This window comes from Aegilops tauschii, chromosome 2 (assembly GCF_002575655.3).
Source record: "Aegilops tauschii subsp. strangulata cultivar AL8/78 chromosome 2, Aet v6.0, whole genome shotgun sequence".
In the NCBI taxonomy this organism is placed as follows: Eukaryota; Viridiplantae; Streptophyta; class Magnoliopsida; order Poales; family Poaceae; genus Aegilops; species Aegilops tauschii.
The window spans coordinates 357,423,542-357,445,210 of NC_053036.3; the positions used below are offsets into that span (position 1 = coordinate 357,423,542).

Genomic DNA, 21,669 nt, shown 5'->3' on the forward strand with positions numbered 1-21,669 from the left:
CTACATGTGCAATACCAAATTGTAAGAAACCTAAATATTAGAATGATTCCTGCAACTGCACAATAATGTGCTATTAGCCAAAGGACCATGCTTGAACAAACCTCGATGGTAAACCGCAGCGTCTCCCATTGTTTCCCTGCAACAGACATAAGGAAGATCTTGATTACGTTAGCTGAGAGTTGCCATACTATCAGTAGAATATGTATTGAGTACAACCAAATTCAATTTATTTCACATGCATAACAATACAAAATTGTACCCACAGCAAATGAAAATCAAATTGCAGAACTGAACCAAACAGTTAAATGGACAGGAGACCAAATGAACCAAAATAGTTAACTGAGCATGACATTGCAGAATAGAAACATGTACTAGAAGATAAGACGGTTAACAAAATAAAGTATGCTTGAGAACAGTACTACGAAATGTAGCAATTGTTGGACCAAACTGTTAACTGAACATTACATTTCAGAGGACCAAAGTGTTAACTAAACATTACATTTCAGAGGACCAAACTGTTAACTGAACATTAGATTGCATATTAACATGACAGAGGACAAATCACTAGAAGGCACTGCGGTGGCCTCGAGAAAACAACATGGACTGTATTTGAAAGTAGACAACCACATGGCGGTGTCGACGGTGGCCTCGAAGACGAGGTGCTCCTCCAAGATCTGGCGGTCGGCACACATGGCAGCCATAGCGACCTCGTGCACACGTGCGGCCGCATGCTACTGAGCTCCACCTTATACTGTGTGCAAAATGGCTGTGGGCGGCGTTTAATTTGAGGAGGGGGACAGTGATTTCGGCGGAAGGTGTCGCGCCATCGGTCGGGGCATGTGGGACGGGAAAGGAGGAGGATGGTGTGGGTGGGGTGTGGATTACCTGAACATATCGACGAGGCTGCGCAGCAAGAAGAAGGGTCAGAGGCGAGGAGGCCGCGCAGCAAGAAGAAGGGTCGCCGGCGAGGAGGCGGCGCTGCAAGAAGAAGGGTTGCCGGTGAGGAGGCGGCGCTGCAAGAAGAAGGGTAGTTGGCGAGGAGGTGGCGCTACAAGAAGAGGGGTCGCCGGCGAAGAGGCTGAGCTGCCAGTAAGCAGCAGTGAAGGTTTGAACTTGGAAAGCAAGGAGGAACAGTGGAAATGTGGCTTTTGGTGGGAGAGAGGGGGCAGGGAGATAGATATTTCCGCGGTGGCAAAAATTTTTGCTTGGTGCCACGAGAAACTGGCGCGCAAGTGTGGTTCAAGCGGGGGAGATGGACTTTAGACGACGAAGCGTCCTGCGTAAACCAGACAATATGGTGCGCCAAGATATTTTATGTCGCATCCCACACGATTCTTTCTAGTAAACTGTTTGTGGTATACCTAATTTTTTCATTATGTTTTGAAAGACAAAATGGTGTTACGGAGGGAAAGGATGGTGTTTGAATTGCTAGAACATTTACGTACAGTCAACATGCAACTACTCCTACATGAGTGTCGTGTTTAAATTTTGAATTATTCCGGGTTCGTTTGGCCTTTTTATCCATTAATTGAGTTTTTGGGCATTTAATGTGCATAATTCAAATTTGAACTACAAGCACATGCTCCAGTGCACCAAAGTTGGTTGAAAAATCACATGTGTGTCTTTGGGTGAATTTATAGGTCCCATGCAAGAAATGGGAATGAAATTCAAACATCTGGGCGTCGTGATCGGCTGGAAAGATTGAGAAACTTGGGTTTTTAATTCATGTAAATTCAAAACACGCCTGAAAATCATGGAACTTGCCACGGTGTCAGGACATGGCACCAACATGTTGCGGTAATTTTTTTGGCCGAATTGGGACAAGCTTTGGTATAAGCTTCTTGCAAACCGGAGCTTCTCTCAAGAAGGCTTGTGGTTCCGAGAGGGAACGTGTGACCTCCGTGTGCAAAATGACATACGTACACTGCCTTCTCCCGGCTTAATTTTTTTTACACAGGCAGATTCGACCAAATAAAAGTATCATGCTAAATTTTAGAATTATTCCGAGTTCGTTTGGCCTTTTCTATACATTAATTGAATTTCTGGATATTTAATATGCAGAATTCAAATTTGAACTACAAGCACATGCTTCAGTGCACCAAAGTTGGTTGAAAAATCACAGGCGTATTTTGGGTGAATTTATAGGTCCCGTGCAAGAAATGGGAGTGAAATTCAAACATCTGGGCGTTGTGGCTCGGCCGGAAAGATTGAGAAACTTGGTTTTTTATTTCATGTAAATCCAAAACACGCATGAAAATTATGAAACTTGGCATGGTGTCATGACATGGCACCAACATGCTGTGGTAATTTTTTTGGCCGAATTGGGAGGAGCTTTGGTATAAGCTTCTTGCAAACCGGAGCTTCTCTCAAGAAGGCTCGTGGTTCCGAGAGGGAACGTGTCACCTCCGTGTGCGAAACGACATACGTACACTGCCTTCTCCCACCTTAATTTTTTACACAGGCGGATTAGACCAAATAGAAGTATCATGCTAAATTTTGGAATTATTCCGGTTTCGTTTGGCCTTTTTATGCATTAATTGAATTTCTGGGCATTTAATGTGCATAATTCAAATTTTAACTACCAGCACATGCTCCAGTGCACCAAAGTTGGTTGAAATATCGCATGTGTGTCCTTGGGTGAATTTCTAGGTCCCATGCAAGAAATGGGAATGAAATTCAAACATCTGGGCATTGTGGCTCGGCCGGAAAGATTGAGAAACTTGGTTTTTTAATTCATTTAAATCCATAACACGCCTGAAAATCATGAAACTTGGCATGGTGTCATGACATGGCACCAACAAGCTGCGGTAATTTTTTTGGCCGAATTGGGACAAGCTTTGATATAAGCTTCTTGCAAACCGGAGCTTCTCTCAAGAAGGCTCGTGGTTCCGAGAGGGAACGTGTCACCTCCGTGTGCGAAACGACATATGTACACTACCTTCTCCTGCCTTAATTTTTTTACATAGGTAGATTAGACCAAATAGAAGTATTGTGCTAAATTTTGGAATTATTCTGGGTTCATTTGGCCTTTTTTATACATTAATTGAATTTTTGAGCATTTAATGTGCATAATTCAAATTTGAACTACAAGCACATGCTCCAGTGCACCAAAGTTGGTTGAAAAATCACATGTGTGTCCAATTTCTAGGTCCCATGCAAGAAATCGGAATGAAATTCAAATATCTGGGCGTCGTGGCTGTTGGGGAACGTAGTAATTTCAAAAATTTCCTACGCACACGCAAGATCATGGTGATGCATAGCAACGAGAGGGGAGAGTGTTGTCTACGTACCCTCGTAGACCGAAAGCGGAAGCGTTAGCACAACGCAGTTGATGTAGTCGTACGTCTTCATGGTCCGACCGATCAAGTACCGAACGCACGACACCTCCGAGTTCAGCACACGTTCAGCCAGATGTCGTCCCTCGAACGCCGATCCAGCCGAGTGTTGAGGGAGAGTTTCGTCAGCACGACGGCGTGGTGACGATGATGATGTTCTACCGACGCAGGGCTTCGCCAAAGCACCGCTACGATATTATCGAGGTGGAATATGGTGGAGGGGGGCACCACACACGGCTAAGAGATCAATGATCAATTGTTGTGTCCATGGGGTGCCCCTGCCCCCGTATATAAAGGAGCAAGGGGGGAGGCGGCCGACCAAGGAGGAGGGCGTGCCAAGGGGGGAGTCCTACTCCCACCGGGAGTAGGACTCCTCCTTTCCTTGTTGGAGTAGGAGAGAAGGAAAGAGGGGGAGAGGGAGAAGGAAAAGGGGGCTACACCCCTTGTCCAATTCGGACCAGAGGGGGGGGGGGTGCACGCCTCCTTTCTTTTGGCATCTCTCCTCTATTTCCGTATGGCCCAATAAGGCCCAATACTTCTCCCCCGCGAATTCCCGTAACTCTCCGGTACTCCGATAAATACCCGAATCACTCAGAACCTTTCCGAAGTCGGAATATAGTCGTCCAATATATCGATTTTTACATCTCGGCCATTTCGAGACTCCTCGTCATGTCTCCGATCTCATCCGGCACTCCGAACTACCTTCGGTACATCAAAATATATAAACTCATAATATAACTGTCATCGAAACGTTAAGCTTGCGGACCCTACGGGTTCGAGAACTATGTAGACATGACCGAGACACGTCTCCGGTCAATAACCAATAGCGGAACCTGGATGCTCATATTGGCTCCCACATATTCTACGAAGATCTTTATCGGTCAGACTGCATAACAACATACGTTGTTCCTTTTGTCATCGGTATGTTACTTGCCCGAGATTCGATCGTCGGTATCTCAATACCTAGTTCAATCTCGTTACCGGAAAGTCTCTTTACTCTTTCCGTAATACATCTTCCCGCAACTAAATCATTAGTTGCTATGCTTGCAAGGCTTATAGTGATGTGCATTACCGAGTGGGCCCATAGATACCTCTCCGACAATCGGAGTGACAAATCCTAATCTCGAAATACGACAACCCAACAAGTACCTTCGGAGACACCTGTAGAGCACCTTTATAATCACCCAGTTACGTTGTGACGTTTGGTAGCACACAAAGTGTTCCTCCGGTAAACGGGAGTTGCATAATCTCATAGTCATAGGAACATGTATAAGTCATGAAGAAAGCAGTAGCAGCATACTAAACGATCAAGTGCTAAGCTAACGGAATGGGTCAAGTCAATCACATCATTCTCCTAATGATGTGATCCCGTTAATCAAATGACAACTCATGTCTATGGCTAGGAAACATAACCATGTTTGATCAACGAGCTAGTCTAGTAGAGGCATACTAGTGACACTCTGTTTGTCTATGTATTCACACATGTATCATGTTTCCGGTTAATACAATTTTAGCATGAATAATAAACATTTATCATGATATAAGGAAATAAATAATAACTTTATTATTGCCTCTAGGGTATATTTCCTTCAGTCTCCCACTTGCACTAGAGTCAATAATCTAGTTCACATCGCCATGTGATTTAACATCAATAGTTCACATCTTTATGTGGTTAACCCCCATAGTTCACATCGACATGTGACCAACACCCAAAGGGTTTACTAGATTCAGTAATCTAGTTCACATCGCTATGTGATTAACACCCAAAGAGTAGTAAGGTGTGATCATGTTTTGCTTGTGAGATAATTTTAGTCAACGGGTCTGTCACATTCAGATCCGTAAGTATTTTGCAAATTTCTATGTCTACAATGCTCTGTACGGAGCTACTCTAGCTAATAGCTCCCATTTTCAATATGTATCTAGATTTAGACTTAGAGTTAGCCAGATCGGTGTCAAAGCTTGCATCGACGTAACTCTTTACGATGAACTCTTTATCACCTCCATAACCGAGAAATATTTCCTTATTCCATTCAGGATAATTTTGACCGCTGTCCATTTATCTACTCCTAGATCACTATTGTATCCTCTTGCCAAACTCCTGGTGAGGTACACAATAGGTCTGGTACACAGCATGGCATACTTTATAGAACCTATGGCCGAGGCATAGGGAATGACTTTCATTCTCTTTCTATCTTCTGTCGTGGTCGGGATTTGAGTCTTACTCAATTTCACACCTTGTAACACAGGCAAGAAACTCTTTCTTTGACTGTTCCATTTTGAACAACTTCAAAATCTTGTCAAGGTATTGTTGGAAATATGCCCTAGAGGCAATAATAAAATGGTTATTATTGTATTTCCTTGTTCATGATAATTGTCTGTTGTTCATGCTATAATTGTATTAACTGGAATCCGTAATACATGTGTGAATACATAGACCACAACATGTCCCTAGTAAGCCTCTAGTTAACTAGCTCGTTGATCAATAGATGGTTATGGTTTCCTGACCATGGACATTGGATGTCATTGATAACGGGATCACATCATTAGGAGAATGATGTGATGGACAAGACCCAATCCTAAGCATAGCACAAGATCATGTAGTTCGTTTGCTAGAGCTTTTCTAATGTCAAGTATCATTTCCTTAGACCATGAGATTGTGCAACTCCCGGATACCGTAGGAATGCTTTGGGTGTACCAAACGTCACAACGTAACTGGGTGGCTATAAAGGTGCACTACAGGTATCTCCGAAAGTGTCTGTTGGGTTGGCACGAATCGAGACTGGGATTTGTCACTCCGTATGACGGAGAGGTATCTCTGGGCCCACTCGGTAATGCATCATCATAATGAGCTCAATGTGACTAAGGAGTTAGCCATGGGATCATGCGTTACGGTACGAGTAAAGTGACTTGCCGGTAACGAGATTGAACAAGGTATTGGGATACCGACGATCGAATCTCGGGCAAGTAACGTACCGATTGACAAAGGGAATTGTATACGGGATTGATTGAATCCTCGACATCGTGGTTCATCCGATGAGAACATCGTGGAACATGTGGGAGCCAACATGGGTATCCAGATCCCGCTGTTGGTTATTGACCGGAGAGTCGTCTCGGTCATGTCTGCTTGTGTCCCGAACCCGTAGGGTCTACACACTTAAGGTTCGGTGACGCTAGAGTTGTAGAGATATTATTATGCGGTTAACCGAAAGTTGTTCGGAGTCCCGGATGAGATCCCGGACGTCACGAGGAGTTCCGGAATGGTCCGGAGGTAAAGATTTATATATGGGAAGTCCTATTTTGGCCACCGGAAAATGTTCGGGATTTTTCGGTATTGTACCGGGAAGGTTCTAGAAGGTTCTGAAGTGGGGCCCACCTGCATGGGGGGACCCACATGAACGTGGGTAGTGGGGGCAAGGCCCCACACCCCTGGTCAAGGCGCACCAAGATCCCACCTTAGAAGGAATAAGATCATATCCCGAAGGGATAAGATCAAGATCCCTAAAAAGGGGGGGTAACAATCGGTGGGGAAGGGAAATGATGGGATTTCTTTCCCCCACCTTTGCCAACGTCCCAATGGACTTGGAGGGCAAGGAACCAGCCCCCTCCACCCCTATATATAGTGGGGAGGCGCATGGGAGCAGCACCCCAAGCCCTGGCGCCTCCCTCCCTCCCGTGACACCTCTTCCTCCCCGCTTGCGCTTGGCGAAGCCCTGCCGGGATCCCGCTACTTCCACCACCACGCCGTCGTGCTGCTGGATCTCCATCAACTTCTCCTCCCCCCTTGCTGGATCAAGAAGGAGGAGAGGTCCCCGCTCCGTACGTGTGTTGAACGCGGAGGTGCCGTCCGTTCGGCGCTAGGATCATCGGTGATTTGGATCACGACGAGTACGACTCCATCAACCCCGTTCTCTTGAACGCTTCCGCACGCGATCTACAAGGGTATGTAGATGCACTCCCCTCTCTCTAGTTGCTAGATGACTCCATAGATTGATCTTGGTGATACGTAGAAAATTTTAAATTTCTGCTACGTTCCCCAACAGTGGCATCATGAGCCAGGTTTATGCGTAGATTCTATGCACGAGTAGAACACAAAGTAGTTGTGGGCGACGATTTGTTCAATTTGCTTACCGTTACTAGTCTTATCTTGATTCGGCGGCATTGTGGGATGAAGCGGACCGGACCGACCTTACACGTACTCTTACGTGAGACAGGTTCCACCGACTGACATGCACTTGATGCATAAGGTGGCTAGCGGGTGTCTGTCTCTCCCACTTTAGTCGGATCGGATTCGATGAAAAGGGTCCTTATGAAGGGTAAATAGCAAAAAATTCATCCGTGTGAAGTGTATGCCATCAATCGCAGACACTTTGATCTGGCTGACCGTTTCTGTTCTGTTGCCTAATCACAAACAGTTAATCCTTCTGAAGCGTATGCCCTCAATCGCACACACCATTATCTAGCTGCCCGTTTCTATTGTTCCTCCTCATCACAAACAGTTAATCCGAGTGAACCGTATGTTGTATATCGCACATGCCTTCATCTGGCTGCCCGTTTCTTTTGTTTCGCCTCATCGCAAACGGTTCATTGAACTGAACCGTATGCCCTGCATCGCACACACAATTAAAATCAGAACCGTGTTTGATGCATCCGGCATCGCAAACATTTTGCACCTTTTTTGTTGGTTCTTTTACACCACCGTTTGCGATTATTGCATCGCACACAGTTTCGTCAAAGGGTCTCTGATCGTAGTGTCGCGCTAGCAGCATCCTGCAGTTTCTTTGATCATATGCTCATAGATTATCCTTCTTGACGCAGAGCATTGTTACAACAAGGAACTAGAGCTGCAGAGGATTGAGAGGGATCTGGATCCTGCTAGGTCGCTTGTTGCGGACAACGTTGCCCTTGCCATCCTCCAGCTTGAAGACCGCTTGGAGAATGCATTGGGCTTGATCACTCGGGCGAAAGGTGTGGCGGGACGGATTGACGAGGAGTTGCAGCCGGGCGAAGAGACTCAGAAGGACCTGGAGTCAATCCTGACGCGGTTGAATGATGTTCCCGCTCGGGTGAACGCTTGGAAGAAATCCGCCGCCCAGAGTGGTGCTGATGTGGCGCTGTCCCTCGTCCGTGTTCATTGCAAGAACATGGACGAAGAGAAGATGAAGAATCTCTGAGTGGTGAACAAGAAGAACCTCAAGTTTGAGGATTTTATGGAGACCTTTGCTGAAGCCGCCACTCACATCGCCGATGGGATCGATCTGGAGACCTTCGTCGACCCAGCCAGCCCTCCATCGGAAGCTTAAAAACAATTGATTGAATTTGCCCCGGAATGTCGGGTAGTCGATGTAATGAAATACTTTGCCGAGCGTTTGGGCTCGTTTTGCCTTGGAGACATTCGAATGGATCGAGACTTTAATTTGAAACCTTTTGCACTTCTATTTGCTTCGTATCTTGTTTGGCTTTGGGCCAAAGCTGATTTGCGACTAAGCCCCCGACTGTGGGTCAAGTCCTCACTCGGATTGTTTTGGATTTAGGCGAAAGCTGGTTCGAGGCTAAGCCCCCGAGTGTGGAGCAGATCCACACTTGGATTGTTTTGGATTTAGGTGAAAGCTGGTTCGCGACTAAGCCCCCGAGTGTGGAGCAGATCCTCACTCGGATTGTTTTTGAACTTAGGCGAAAGCTGGTTCGCAGCTAAGCCCCCGAGTATGGAGCAGATCCTCACTCAGATTGTTTTTGAACTTAGGTGAAAGCTAGCTCGTAGCTAAGCCCCCGAGTGTGGAGCAGATCCTCACTCGAATTGTTTTTGAACTTAGGCGAAAGCTGGTTCGCAGCTAAGCCCCAGACTGTGGAGCAGATCCTCACTCGGATAGTTTTTGAACATAGGCAAAAGTTGGGTTCGCAGCTAAGCCCCCGAGTGTGGAGAACCTCGCTCGGATTGTCTTTGAACTTAGGTGAAAGCTGGTTCGCAGCTAAGCCCCCGAGTGTGGAGCAGATCCTCACTCGGATTATTGTTGAACTTTGGGTGAAAGCTGGTTCGTAGCTAAGCCCCCGAGTGTGGAGCAGATCCTCACTCGGATTGTTTTTTAACTTAGGCAAAAACTGGTTTGCGGCTGAGCTCTCTCACCTTTACACCCACTGGTGGTGTCTTAGTTTCCGAATGCAATTGATCACCCGAGTGAAATGCGACCATAGGTCGAACTAGACGATATAGGGAAAAAGACTTTTATTCATCTAAGTTCATTCGGGCTAACTATTACAAGGGAGAAATTTTATTCTAAGTGTAAAACTTGCGGAGTAGATCAGCATTCCAAGCTCTGGGTTCTTCTATTCCTTTGGTAATGTTGTACAGTCCGTATGCTCCATTGTGCAGGACCTTGGAGATGGCGAATGGTTGATAACCCACAAGTATAGGGGATCAATTGTAGCCTCTTTCGATAAGTAAGAGTGTCGAACCCAACGAGGAGCTAAAGGTAGAACAAATATTCCCTCAAGTTCTATCGACCACCGATACAACTCTACGCACGCTTAACGTTCGCTTTACCTAGAACAAGTATGAAACTAGAAGTACTTTGTAGGTGTTTTTGGATAGGTTTGGAAGATAATAAAGAACACGTAAATAAAAAGTAGGGGCTGTTTAGATAAAGACACAACTAAATTAGTTTTAGTAAAGAGCTTTTTGTCACGAGAAAGTCATTTGTCCCTAGGCAATCGATAACTAGACCGGTAATCATTACTGCAATTTTATTTGAGGGAGAGGCATAAGCTAACATACTTTCTCTTCTTGGATCATATGCACTTATGATTGGAACTCTAGCAAGCATCCGCAACTACTAAATATCATTAAGGTAAAACCCAACCATAGCATTAAAGTATCAAGTCCTCTTTATTCCCATACGCCATGACCCACTTATCTGTGTTTGTGTTTCAGTCACTCACGCAACAGAGAGAATAAGCAAACCATGAACATATTGCAAACCCTACAGCGGGGATCCCTCATGCTTGCGCGACACGGAGAGCACCGTGGGACAACACCAATAATAAAACATGCAACTCAAACCAATCACGATCATCAATTAACCCATAGGACAAAACGGATCTACTCAAACATTATAGGATAGCCATACATCATAGGGAAATAATATATAGCGTTGAGCACCATGTTTAAGTAGATATTACAGCGGGTAAAAGAGGGGTTACACCGCTGCATAGAGGGGGGAAGAGTTGGTGATGACGGCGGTGAAGTTGTTGGTGTAGATTGCGGTGACGATGATGGCCCCAGCGGCACTCCAGTGCCACCGGAAGCGAGGGGGAGAGATCCCCCCTCCTCCTTCTTCTTCTTCCTTGACCTTCTACCTAGATGGGAGAAGGGTTTCCCCTCTGTTCCATGGTCTCCATGACGTGGGAGGGGCGAGAGCCCCTCCGAGATTGGATCTGTCTCTCTGTCTCTCTCTGTTTCTGCGTTTCAGATTCTGATCTTTCACCGTTTCTTATATTCCCGGAGATCCGTAACTCCGATTGGGATGAATTTTGGACATGATCTCTATCCGGATATTAGCTTTCTTGCGGTGAAAGAAGGGCACCAACCGCCTTACAGGGGGGCCACGAGGGAGAAGGGCGCGTCTGACCCCCTGGGGCGCGCCCCCTGCCTCGTGGCCCCCTCGGGCATCGTCTCGCGTTGATTGTTCTTCCCAAAATTCATAAATATTCCAGAAAAAATCTCCGTCAGTTTTTATCCCGTTTGGACTCCGTTTGATATGGATCTTCTGCGAAACAAAAAACATGCAAAAAAACAGGAACTGGCACTAGGCACCGGATCAATCTGTTAGTCCCAAAAATAGTATAAAAAGTTGCCAAAAGTATATGAAAGTTGTATAATATTGGCACGGAACATTCAAAAATTATAGATACGATGGAGACGTATCAGCATCCCCAAGCTAAATTCCTGCTCGTCCTCAAGTAGGTAAATGATAAAAAAGATAATTTTTGATGTGGAATGCTACCTAGCATAATCTTGATCATGTAATCTAATCATGGCATGAATATTAAGATACGAGTGATTCAAAGCAATAGTCTATCATTTGACATTAAGACAATAATACTTCAAGCATACTAATAAAGCAATCATGTCTTTTCAAAATAACATGGCCAAAGAAAGTTAACCCTACAAAATCATATGGTCTGGCTATGCTCTATCTTCACCACACAAAGTATTTAAATCATGCACAACCCCGGTTTTAGCCAAGCAATTGTTTCATACTTTAGTATTCTCAAACTTTTTCAACTTTCACGCAATACATGAGCGTGAGCCATGGATATATCACTATAGGTGGAATAGAATATGATGGTCGAGGTTATGTGGAGAAGACAAAAAGGAGAAAGTCTCACATCAACGCAGCTAATCAACGGGCTATGGAGATGCCCATCAATTGATGTCAACGTGAGGAGTAGGGATTGCCATTCAACGGATGCACTAGAGCTATAAGTGTATGAAAGCTCAAACTAGAAACTAAGTGGGTGTGCATCCAACTTGCTTGCTCATGAAGACCTCGGGCATTTGAGGAAGCCCATCATCGGAATATACAAGCCAAGTTCTATAATGAAAATTCCCACTAGTATATGGAAGTGATAACTCAAGAGACTCTCTATATGAAGAACATGGTGCTAGTATGAAGCACAAGTGTGGTAAAAGGATAGTAGCATTGCCCCTTCTCTCTTTTTCTCTCTTTTTTTGTTTTTTTGGTGGGCTTCTTTGGCCTCTTTTTTTTATTTGGGCTTCTTTGGCCTCTTTTATTTTTCATAAGGTCCGGAGACTCATCCCAACTTGTGAGGGAATCATAGCTTCCATCATCCTTTCCTCACATGGGACAATGCTCTAATAATGATGATCTTCACACTTTATTTACTTAGAACTCAATATTACAACTCGATAAAACTAATACATGATGACTATATGAATGCCTCTGGCAGTGTACCAGGATGTGCAATGATCTAGCATAGCAAAGATATCAAAAAAGGACAAGCCATGAAAATATCATGCTAGATGTCTTACGAACATGCAAAGCAATATTACAATGAATGCTCAAGTTATGTATATGATGATGATGGAAGTTGCATGGCAATATATCTCGGAATGGCTATGGAAATGCCATAATAGGTAGGTATGGTGGCTGTTTTGAGGAAGATATAAGGAGGCTTATGTGTGATAGAGCATATCGTATCACGGGGTTTGGATGCACCGGCGAAGTTTGCACCAACTCTCGAGGTGAGAAAGGGCAATGCACGATACCGAAGAGGCTAGCAATGATGGAAGGGTGAGAGTGCGTATAATCCATGGACTGAACATTAGTCATAAAGAACTCACATACTTATTGCAAAAAATTTATTAGCCATCGAAACAAAGTACTACACGCATGCTCCTAGGGGAAGGGTTGGTAGGAGTTAACCAGCGCGCGATCCCGACCTCCACACAAAGGATGACAATCAAAAAATAAATCATGCTCCGCCTTCATCACATAACGGTTCACCTTACGTGCATGCTTCGGTAATCAGAATCCTCAACACAAGTATTTCTACTAATCCACAATTACTCACTAGCACGACTCTAATATCACCATCTTTATATTGCAAAACTATTGCAAGGAATCAAACATATCATATTCAGTGATCTACAAGTTTTATGTAGGATTTTATGACTAACCATGTGAATGACCAGTTCCTGTCAACTCTCTAAATATATATAAGTGAAGCAAGAGAGTTTAATTATTTCTACAAAAGATATGCCCACGCTCTAACAAATATAAATGAAGCAAAAGATCATTCTACAAATGGCGCTTTTCTATGTGAAGAGAAACAGGCAATCCAAACTTCAAATGATATAAGTGAAGCACATGAAGCATTCTATAAAGCCATACTCAAAAGATATAAGTGAAGTGCAATGAGCATTCTATAAATCAACCAAGATCGATCTCATACCAGCATGGTGCATCAAAGAAAAGTGAAAAATAAATGCAAAAGACGCTTCAAGATTTGCACATATCGCATGAACGAAACGAATCCGAAAACATACCGATATTTGTTGAAGAAAGATGGGACGCCTTCCGGGGCATCCCCAAGATTAGACGCTTGAATCTCCTTGAATATTTACTTGGGGTGCCTTGGGCATCCCCAAGGTTGAGCTCTTTCCTCTCCTCCTTCTCCTCACATCGAGACCTCCTCGATCTTCGAGAACACTTCATCCACACAAAACTCAACAGAAAACTCGGTAAGATCCGTTAGTATAATAAAGCAAATAACTACTCTAAGTACTGTTGCAAACCAATTAATATTTTGTTTTTTCATTGTAGCTACTGTAATATAACTTTTCTATCGCTTAATCCACTGATAGAACTCAATAGTTTCATCAAAACAAGCAAACTATGCATCAAAAAACAGAATATGTCTTAAACAGGACAGTCTGTAGTAATCTGAACATTAACCATACCTGTGGTACTCCAAGAATTCTTCCAAAATTACGAAAAATAAAAAAAATTATAGAAATACAGTGCAAAAAGTTTCAGAACCGTTCGACGTTCCAGTAAGAAATGTAAAATCGCGCACTATAGCCAAAGTTTCTGTTTTGCACCGCACAAACCAACAAGCAATGTAAACATCCTAAAGGCAAATCTTGGCACATTATTTTTACAATACAATGGAATTATACAAGGGGATAATTATTTTTGTTGAAAAGTTTCTGTAATCAAGGGTCACAAAGTTTCCATGGGCATGAACAAAGTTCAAGGCTAGCTCCCATTTTAACAATGCTCGTCTTTCTCACTTTCGCTTTTCTTTTTGAAAAAGTTTTAGGTTCCCCTCTTTATTTATTTTTTATTTTATTTTGTTTTAAATCTTTATAAAAGCACACAACAGAAATAAATGGCTCTCTAAAACTTCCGGGTTGTCTCCCTGGCAGCGCTTTCTTTAAAGCCATTAAGCTAGGCATATAGTGCTCAAGTAATGGATCCACCCGGATTCCAAGGTATATCAAAGCCAATTTTAATTAACAATGATTTTTAATTTAGTAGTGAGCACAAAGTAACATATATCATGCAACAACGAAGTCTAACTCTCTTTCTATGCACCGGCATGTCATAAAAGAACAATTCATGCACACAAAGTAAAGGCCAATGCATAGTCTAAACAATTTCTTGCAATTTTATCGTGTTGGAAACATAAAGAGGCGGAGATGTAGTTCCTCTCTTATAATAATTGCAAGTAGGAGCAGCAAGCACATGCATATTATATTCATCAAAATCATCATGTGTAGTAGTAAAACGCAACCCATCAATATAATCCTTAATAAGGTTAAACTTCTCCGATATAGTGTAGTCGGCAGAATTCAAAAGGATAATAGGACTATCATGCGTGGGTGCAATAGAAACAATCTCATGTTTAACATAAGGAATTATAGCAAGTTCATCTCCATAAGCATAATTCATATTGGCATCTTGGCCACAAGCAAAACAAGCATCATCAAAAAGGGATATTTCAAAAGAATCAACGGGATCATAACAATCATCATAGCATTCATCCTTCGGTAAGCACGAAGGGACATTAAATAATGTATGAGTTGCAGAGTTACTCTCATTAGAAGGTGGGCATGGGTAGCTAATCCGATCTTTCTCCTTTTGTTCTTCGCTCTCCTCATCATCTTTTTCATCCAATGAGCCCACAGTTTCATCAATTTCTTCTTCCATAGACTCCTGCAAAATATTAGTCTCTTCTTGAACAGCAGAGACTCTCTCAATAGAATCATCAATATCGGAATTGAATTCATAATTCTCATAGTAATATTTAGGTATAGCAAAATTTTCAGGTCTGTAAACAGCATCATCAAGATTTTCACACTCTTTAAACAAAGATTCAATTTCATAAGCACCCATAAAAGCAACAAGTTCTTCTATTCGTTCCACATCATAGTAATCATATATACCTCTAGCATAAGAAGCCAAGGTTTCATTATCATTAAATTTGCATGAAAAGGGAAGGTGTGGAGCCTTCATCCTAGAGCAACAAGTATAATCATATCTCAAGCATAGTTCCCGAGCATACCAATGCAACATATGAAGTTGATCCCATAATAGTTTTCCTTTTTGAGTCAAGCGATAATCCCTAAAGTATTCACGTTGATCCAACGTGTCTCCCATTACAAAGTTGAATGCGGTTTTCTCAGGATTATCAAACTAGTACATAATATCTTTGACATAATGAGCATCGAGGGTTTTAGGAGGTTCCCCATCTCCATGAGTAGCAAGTTAACCTATATCCACAACTAAAGATAGAGAACAACTAAGAACAGCAAATAAAAATTACTTAGAGATAAAGCAAGCAAGCACACACGAGAATATTCACCCCACACTATAACTCCCCGGCAACGGCGCCAGAAAAGGTCTTGATAACCCACAAGTATAGGGGATCAATTGTAGCCTCTTTCGATAAGTAAGAGTGTCGAACCCAACGAGGAGCTAAAGGTAGAACAAATATTCCCTCAAGTTCTATCGACCACCGATACAACTCTACGCACGCTTAACGTTCGCTTTACGTAGAAGAAGTATGAAACTAGAAGTACTTTGTAGGTGTTTTTGGATAGGTTTGCAAGATAATAAAGAGCATGTAAATAAAAAGTAGGGGCTGTTTGGATAAAGACACAACTAAATTAGTTTTAGTAAAGAGCTTTTTGTCATGAGAAAGTCATTTGTCCCTAGGCAATCGATAACTAGACCGGTAATCATTACTGCAATTTTATTTGAGGGAGAGGCATAAGCTAACATACTTTCTCTTCTTGGATCATATGCACTTATGATTGGAACTCTAGCAAGCATCCGCAACTACTAAAAATCATTAAGGTAAAACCCAACCATAGCATTAAAGTATCAAGTCCTCTTTATTCCCGTACGCCATGACCCACTTATCCGTGTTTGTGTTTCAGTCACTCACGCAACGCAGACAATAAGCAAACCATGAACATATTGCAAACCCTACAGCGGGGATCTCTCACGCTTGCGCGACACGGAGAGCAGATGGTATTTCGGTCACCCATGCACCTGCTGCATGAGTCAGATCACGCATGAGGCGGCGTTTCAATCCCTGAAGTATGAGCCCGTTTGCTCTGTCGTCTTGCCCATTCGACTGCGGGTGCGCCACGGAAACATAGTCAACCCGAGTGCCTTGGGTGTAGCAGAACTCACGGAACTCGTCCGAGTCAAAGTTAGACCCATTGTCGGTGCTGATGTTGCGTGGGACTCTAAACCTAAAGATGATCTCCTTGATGAACTGAATTGCAGTGGCCGAGTATAGCTTCTTTATGGGCTTAGCCTCGATCCACTTGGTGAACTTGTCTATTGCTACCAACAGGTGCGTAAAGCCAGTCGCCCCAGTCCGGAGAGGACCGATCATGTCGAGCCCCCAGACAGCGAATGGCCAAGTGAGGGAGATGGTCTTCAGAGTAGACGCCAGCTTGTGCGACTGGTTTGCATAGAACTAGCATCCAACACATTGATCTACTATGTCTCGGGCGGCCTCCTTGGCTCGGGGCCAATAGAATCCAACTCTGAACACTTTGGCGACCAAGGTCCGAGAGGACGCATGATGCCCGCATGTTCTCGAGTGAATCTCTTGCAATATTTGCTGCCCCTCCTCTGGGGATATGCATCGCTGAGTGACTCTAGTTGTACTTTTCTTGTATAGTTGATCGCCCATGACAATGAAAGATTTGGAGCAGCGGACGATCTGACGGGCTTCATCCTCGTCCTCTGGGAGCTCTTGCCGGAGCAAGTATGCCAGATACGGTTCGGTCCACTCGGTAGTGATGACCAATACCTCTTCGACCAAATCAATCACTGCGGAATGTCTACCTTAGTCGGATTAGAAGGTCTGACTGGCTGCGGGGGCTCTTCCACAAAAGGATCTTCCTTGATAGTGGGCAAGTGAAGGTGCTCAAGGAACACATTCTTGGGTACTAGCTTCTGAGTGGAACCCATCTTGGCCAGATCGTCGGCCACTTGGTTCTTGAGACACGACACATGGTGAAGCTCCAGCCGTTCAAAGTGTTTCTCCAACTTTCTGACGGCATTGAAGCAGCCAGTCATTGCTGGACTACGGATGTCCCATTCCTTCATGACTTGATTCACCACTAGATCTGAGTTGCCATAGATCATTAGACGGTGAATCCCCAGAGAGATTGCCATTCGTAGCCCATACAGGAGAGCTTCATATTCAACTTCATTGTTGGAAGAGTCTAAGTGAATCTGAAGAACGTAACTGAGTCGATCGCCTTTAGGAGACACGAAGACCACTCTGGCCCCGAAGCCATGAAGCATGTTGGAGCCGTCGAAGAACATCGTCCAGTGTTCAGGGACACTCGGGACATGCTGTTCTTGCTCAATCCATTCGGCTAGGAAATCTACCAGGGCTTGCGACTTCATGGCCTTCTTAGCTTCAAACCTGATGTCCAACGGGAGGAGCTCAATGGAGCACTTGGCCAGTCGGCCAGTGGCATCTCTATTGTTCATGATCTCAGATAAAGGAGTGTCACTTATCACCGTGACCGAGTGTTCTTGAAAATAATGTGCCACCTTCTTTGCAGTCAGATAAATACCATATACTAGCTTCTGATAATGCGGATACCTTTGCTTGGAAGGTGTGAGGACTTTAGAGATGTAGTAGACCGGTCATTGGAGCTTGAAGGCTTTGCCTTGTTCTTCCCGTTCCACTGTGAGGACCGTGCTAACAACTTGGCTCGTGGCCGCGATGTATAAGAGCAAGGGCTCTTTGCTGCTCGAAGCAGCTAGCGGTGGCTGGGCGGAAAGCAGGGCTTTAAGTTCCTGGAACGTAGCCTACGCTTCGAGAGTCCACTCAAACCTGTCAGACTTCTTCATCAATCGGTAAAGCGGCATGGCTTTTTCACTGAGTCTTGAGATGAATCTACTTAGGGCTGCTAGGCAGCCTGTGAGGTGCTGCACATCATGCAGACGTTCTGGTTGCATCATTCGGACGATTACTCCTATCTTCTCTGGATTGGCATCGATCCCTCATTTGGAAACAAGAAAACCGAGTAGCTTGCCCGTGGGTACGCCGAATGTACATTTGGTCGTGTTGAGCTTGATGCCATGATAACCCACAAGTATAGGGGATCGCAACAGTTTTCGAGGGTAGAGTATTCAGCCCAAATTTATTGACTCGACACAAGAGGAGCCAAAGAATATTCTCAAGTATTAGCAGCTGAGTTGTCAATTCAACCACACCTGAAAGACTAAATATCTATAGCAAAGTATTTAGTAGCAAAGTAGTATGGAAGTAACGATAACGGTGGCAAAAGTAACAGTAGTAGTTTTGTAGCAATTGAACAGTGGCAACGGCAAAGTAATGTAGGAAAAATCAATATGTGAAAAGCTCGTAGGCAATGGATCAATGATGGACAATTATGTCGGATGGCATTCATCATGCAACAGTTATAACACTACAAAAAAAAGACACATCCGTGACATTTTGGGCCGAACGAATTTTTTTTCTGTCATACATATGACACTTCTATGACGATAATTGTGACTAAACCCGGTATCATCATAGATGTGGTGGGCTCCTACTTCTATGACAAAAAATCATGACAGAAAATGGGCTTTTCGTCCTGGGCGGGCCGGAGACGCAGCTGCATGACATTCTTTGGGCCGTCCATGACGGAAAAAACCGTGGTAGAAGCAAGGGCGAGGAAAATTTCGGGGAGTTCCCGGTTACGGTGGGAGGTCGGGGCCGAGCGATGCGCGTTTCTCTCGTACACGTACGCGCGTGTGTGCGAGGCGTTGGCTCTAACTGAACCCCATCGAGGCGTTGGGCTCTAACTGAACCCGAGCGATTGCACTGCAGGCTACGCGTTACTGAACCCGAGCGATCGATCGATGGCTGTTAACTGAACCCGGTCGAGCGATTCCTTCTCTACTGCTGCTAACTGAAGCCGATCGATGCTGCCTCTGGGATGAACAGTGAGCGTTGTGGGGGGTTTGGATGAACAGTGAGCGGTGGCGTTGCCTCTGGATGAACAGGACCCCGTGGTGTGGTGGAGGGCTGGATGAACAGTAGACGGTGGAGGGGTGCCCGTGGAGGGGTGGTTGAACAGGACCCCGTGGTGTGGAGGGCTGGATGAACAGTAGACGGTGGAGGGGTGCCCGTGGAGGGGTGGTTGAACAGTAGCCGGTGGAGTAGCACGCGGTGGAGGCTGGATGAACAGGAGCCCGTGGAGGCTGGAGGAGGTCGACGGTGGAGATGAACAGTATCCCGTGGAGTCCCGTTTTGCGGTACACCACACCCCTCCCGATGAACAGGACCCCCATTTCGACCGTAGGAGGTCCGTTTCGTCCGTTTTGCGGTACGCCACACCCCTCCCGATCAACAGGACCCCCGTTTCGACCGTAGGAGGTCCGTTTCCTCTGTTGTGCGGTACGCCAGGCCTCGTTTCCATCGCCTGTTCCGTCCAAGCCCTCCTGATGAACACGACCACGCATTCCGTTCCGACCCAGCCGGTTGGCTCCCACACGTTCCGTTGCCTCCCGATGAACACGACGCATTCCGTTGCCTCCCCATGAACACGACGCATTCCGTTGCCTCCCCATGAACACGACGACGACGCTGTTTCTCCGTTCCGACCCAGCCATGTACACGAGCCCTGGCCGTACGTATGCGCGAGTAGGTGTTCGAGACCCCGCCCGTATGTACACATACGTGGCCGTATTTTCTTTTTTGCACCCTAGCCGCTGTACGTACGTGTACATGCTGCGTGCGCGCCTCTACTACGACACGTACGCGCCTCTACTACGACACGTGCGCTCCTCTACATCCACCAGTATATATGTACGTACATGTTCGCGACCAGATTTACAACGCTACGTACGCTTCGACCAGGTGGGTCCCGACTATCAGGCACTTCCTTGCCTGCGAAGATATAGCTGGTGGGTCCGAGCAGTCAGGGGGCGAATCGTTTTTTTTGCCCGGACGCACTTCCTTGCGTGCGAAGATGTAGCTGGTGGGTCCCAGTAGTCAGGGGCAAACGTTTTTTTCGCGAAATACGGTGGCCCGTCCGGTGGGTTCCCGCTGTCAGATGGAGGAATAATTATTTTGCACGTAATAAGGTGGCACTTCCTTGCTACGGCCGTGGAACCAGCTGTCAGCCTCTCCACGTACAATCCACGTTCGATGGAAGCCGTTCCCTCACCACGTTGACCACGCCGCGCCGAGAGCACCAGGGCGGTGGACGACGGCGAGGCCTAGGAAGGGGACGAGGCGGAGCCGGGGAAGACGCGGCAGTGGATGCCCACGCGTAGAGGAGTATGAGGGTTCACTGGTTCGCTGCGGTGTGAGGCTGCCGTCGCCGCAGAATAACAGGGGGTGTGGGTGAGTAGAGGGATGGCCTGGACAGCGGTGGGAGTAGTAGGGGGCGGTGAGGCCTCCGCCGCATCGCAGCCGGCCATGGGAGGCAGGAGCACGAGGCACAACCGGCGCTGGTTTGGGCGGCTGGAGCAAGAAGACCAGAGGTTGAAGAAGCACTACGGCCATTAGATGGACATCGTACGGTCACTGGAGCTAGAATCGTGCATATTGACTAAGTTGACAAAGCCCTCCGTCCCCGTCAACTTAGTAGGCCCACAAGTCAGCCTGCCACTATACTGGGTCCCAGCTAACAGGGGGAGTATTCATTTTTTTGTGCGTAATAAGGAGGCACTTCCTTGCGTGCGAAGATATAGCTGGTGGGTCCGAGCTGTCAGCGGTGGTAACGTTTTTTTCGCGAAATACAGAGGCCCTTTCGGTGGGTCCCTGATGTCAGGTGGAGGAATCATTATTGTGCGCGTAATAAGGAGGCATTTCCTTGCGTGCGGCCGTGGACCCAGCTGTCGGCCTCTCCACGTACAGTCCACTTCAGATGCATGTCGGTCGTTGACCACGTTGACCAGGCCGCGCCGAGAGCACCAGGGCGGTGGACGACGGCGAGGCCTAGGAAGGGAACCACACGAAGGCAGGGAAGACTCGGCAGTTGTTTCCCACGCGGAGGGGAGTACGACTGTACGAGGGTTTACTGGTTCGTCTGCCGTCGCCGGAGAATAACAGCAGGTGTGGGTGAGTAGAGAGATGGCTAGGCCAGCGATGGGAGTACAGTGGGGCGGTGAGGCCTGCGCGGCAGCAGAGCCGGCCGCGGGGAGGAGGGAGCAGGCAGTCCCGCCGGCGCTTGTTTGAGCGGCTGGAGCAGGAAGAGCAGAGATTGAAGCACGACGGCCGTTGGATGGCCATCCAACAGTCACTGCTTGTGCGTCAACCT

The 21,669-nt window shown here is 45.8% G+C and overlaps 1 protein-coding gene across 1 annotated transcript; it reads right to left on the reverse strand.

Annotated features, from left to right (window-relative positions):
• Positions 1-17,203: 17,203 nt before the first annotated feature.
• On the reverse strand, positions 17,204-17,878 carry LOC109782331 (uncharacterized). Its single transcript, XM_020340937.1, has one exon. It carries the CDS (start codon positions 17,876-17,878, stop codon positions 17,204-17,206), a length of 675 nt encoding a protein of 224 aa, XP_020196526.1.
• Between the last annotated feature and the right edge of the window lie 3,791 nt (positions 17,879-21,669).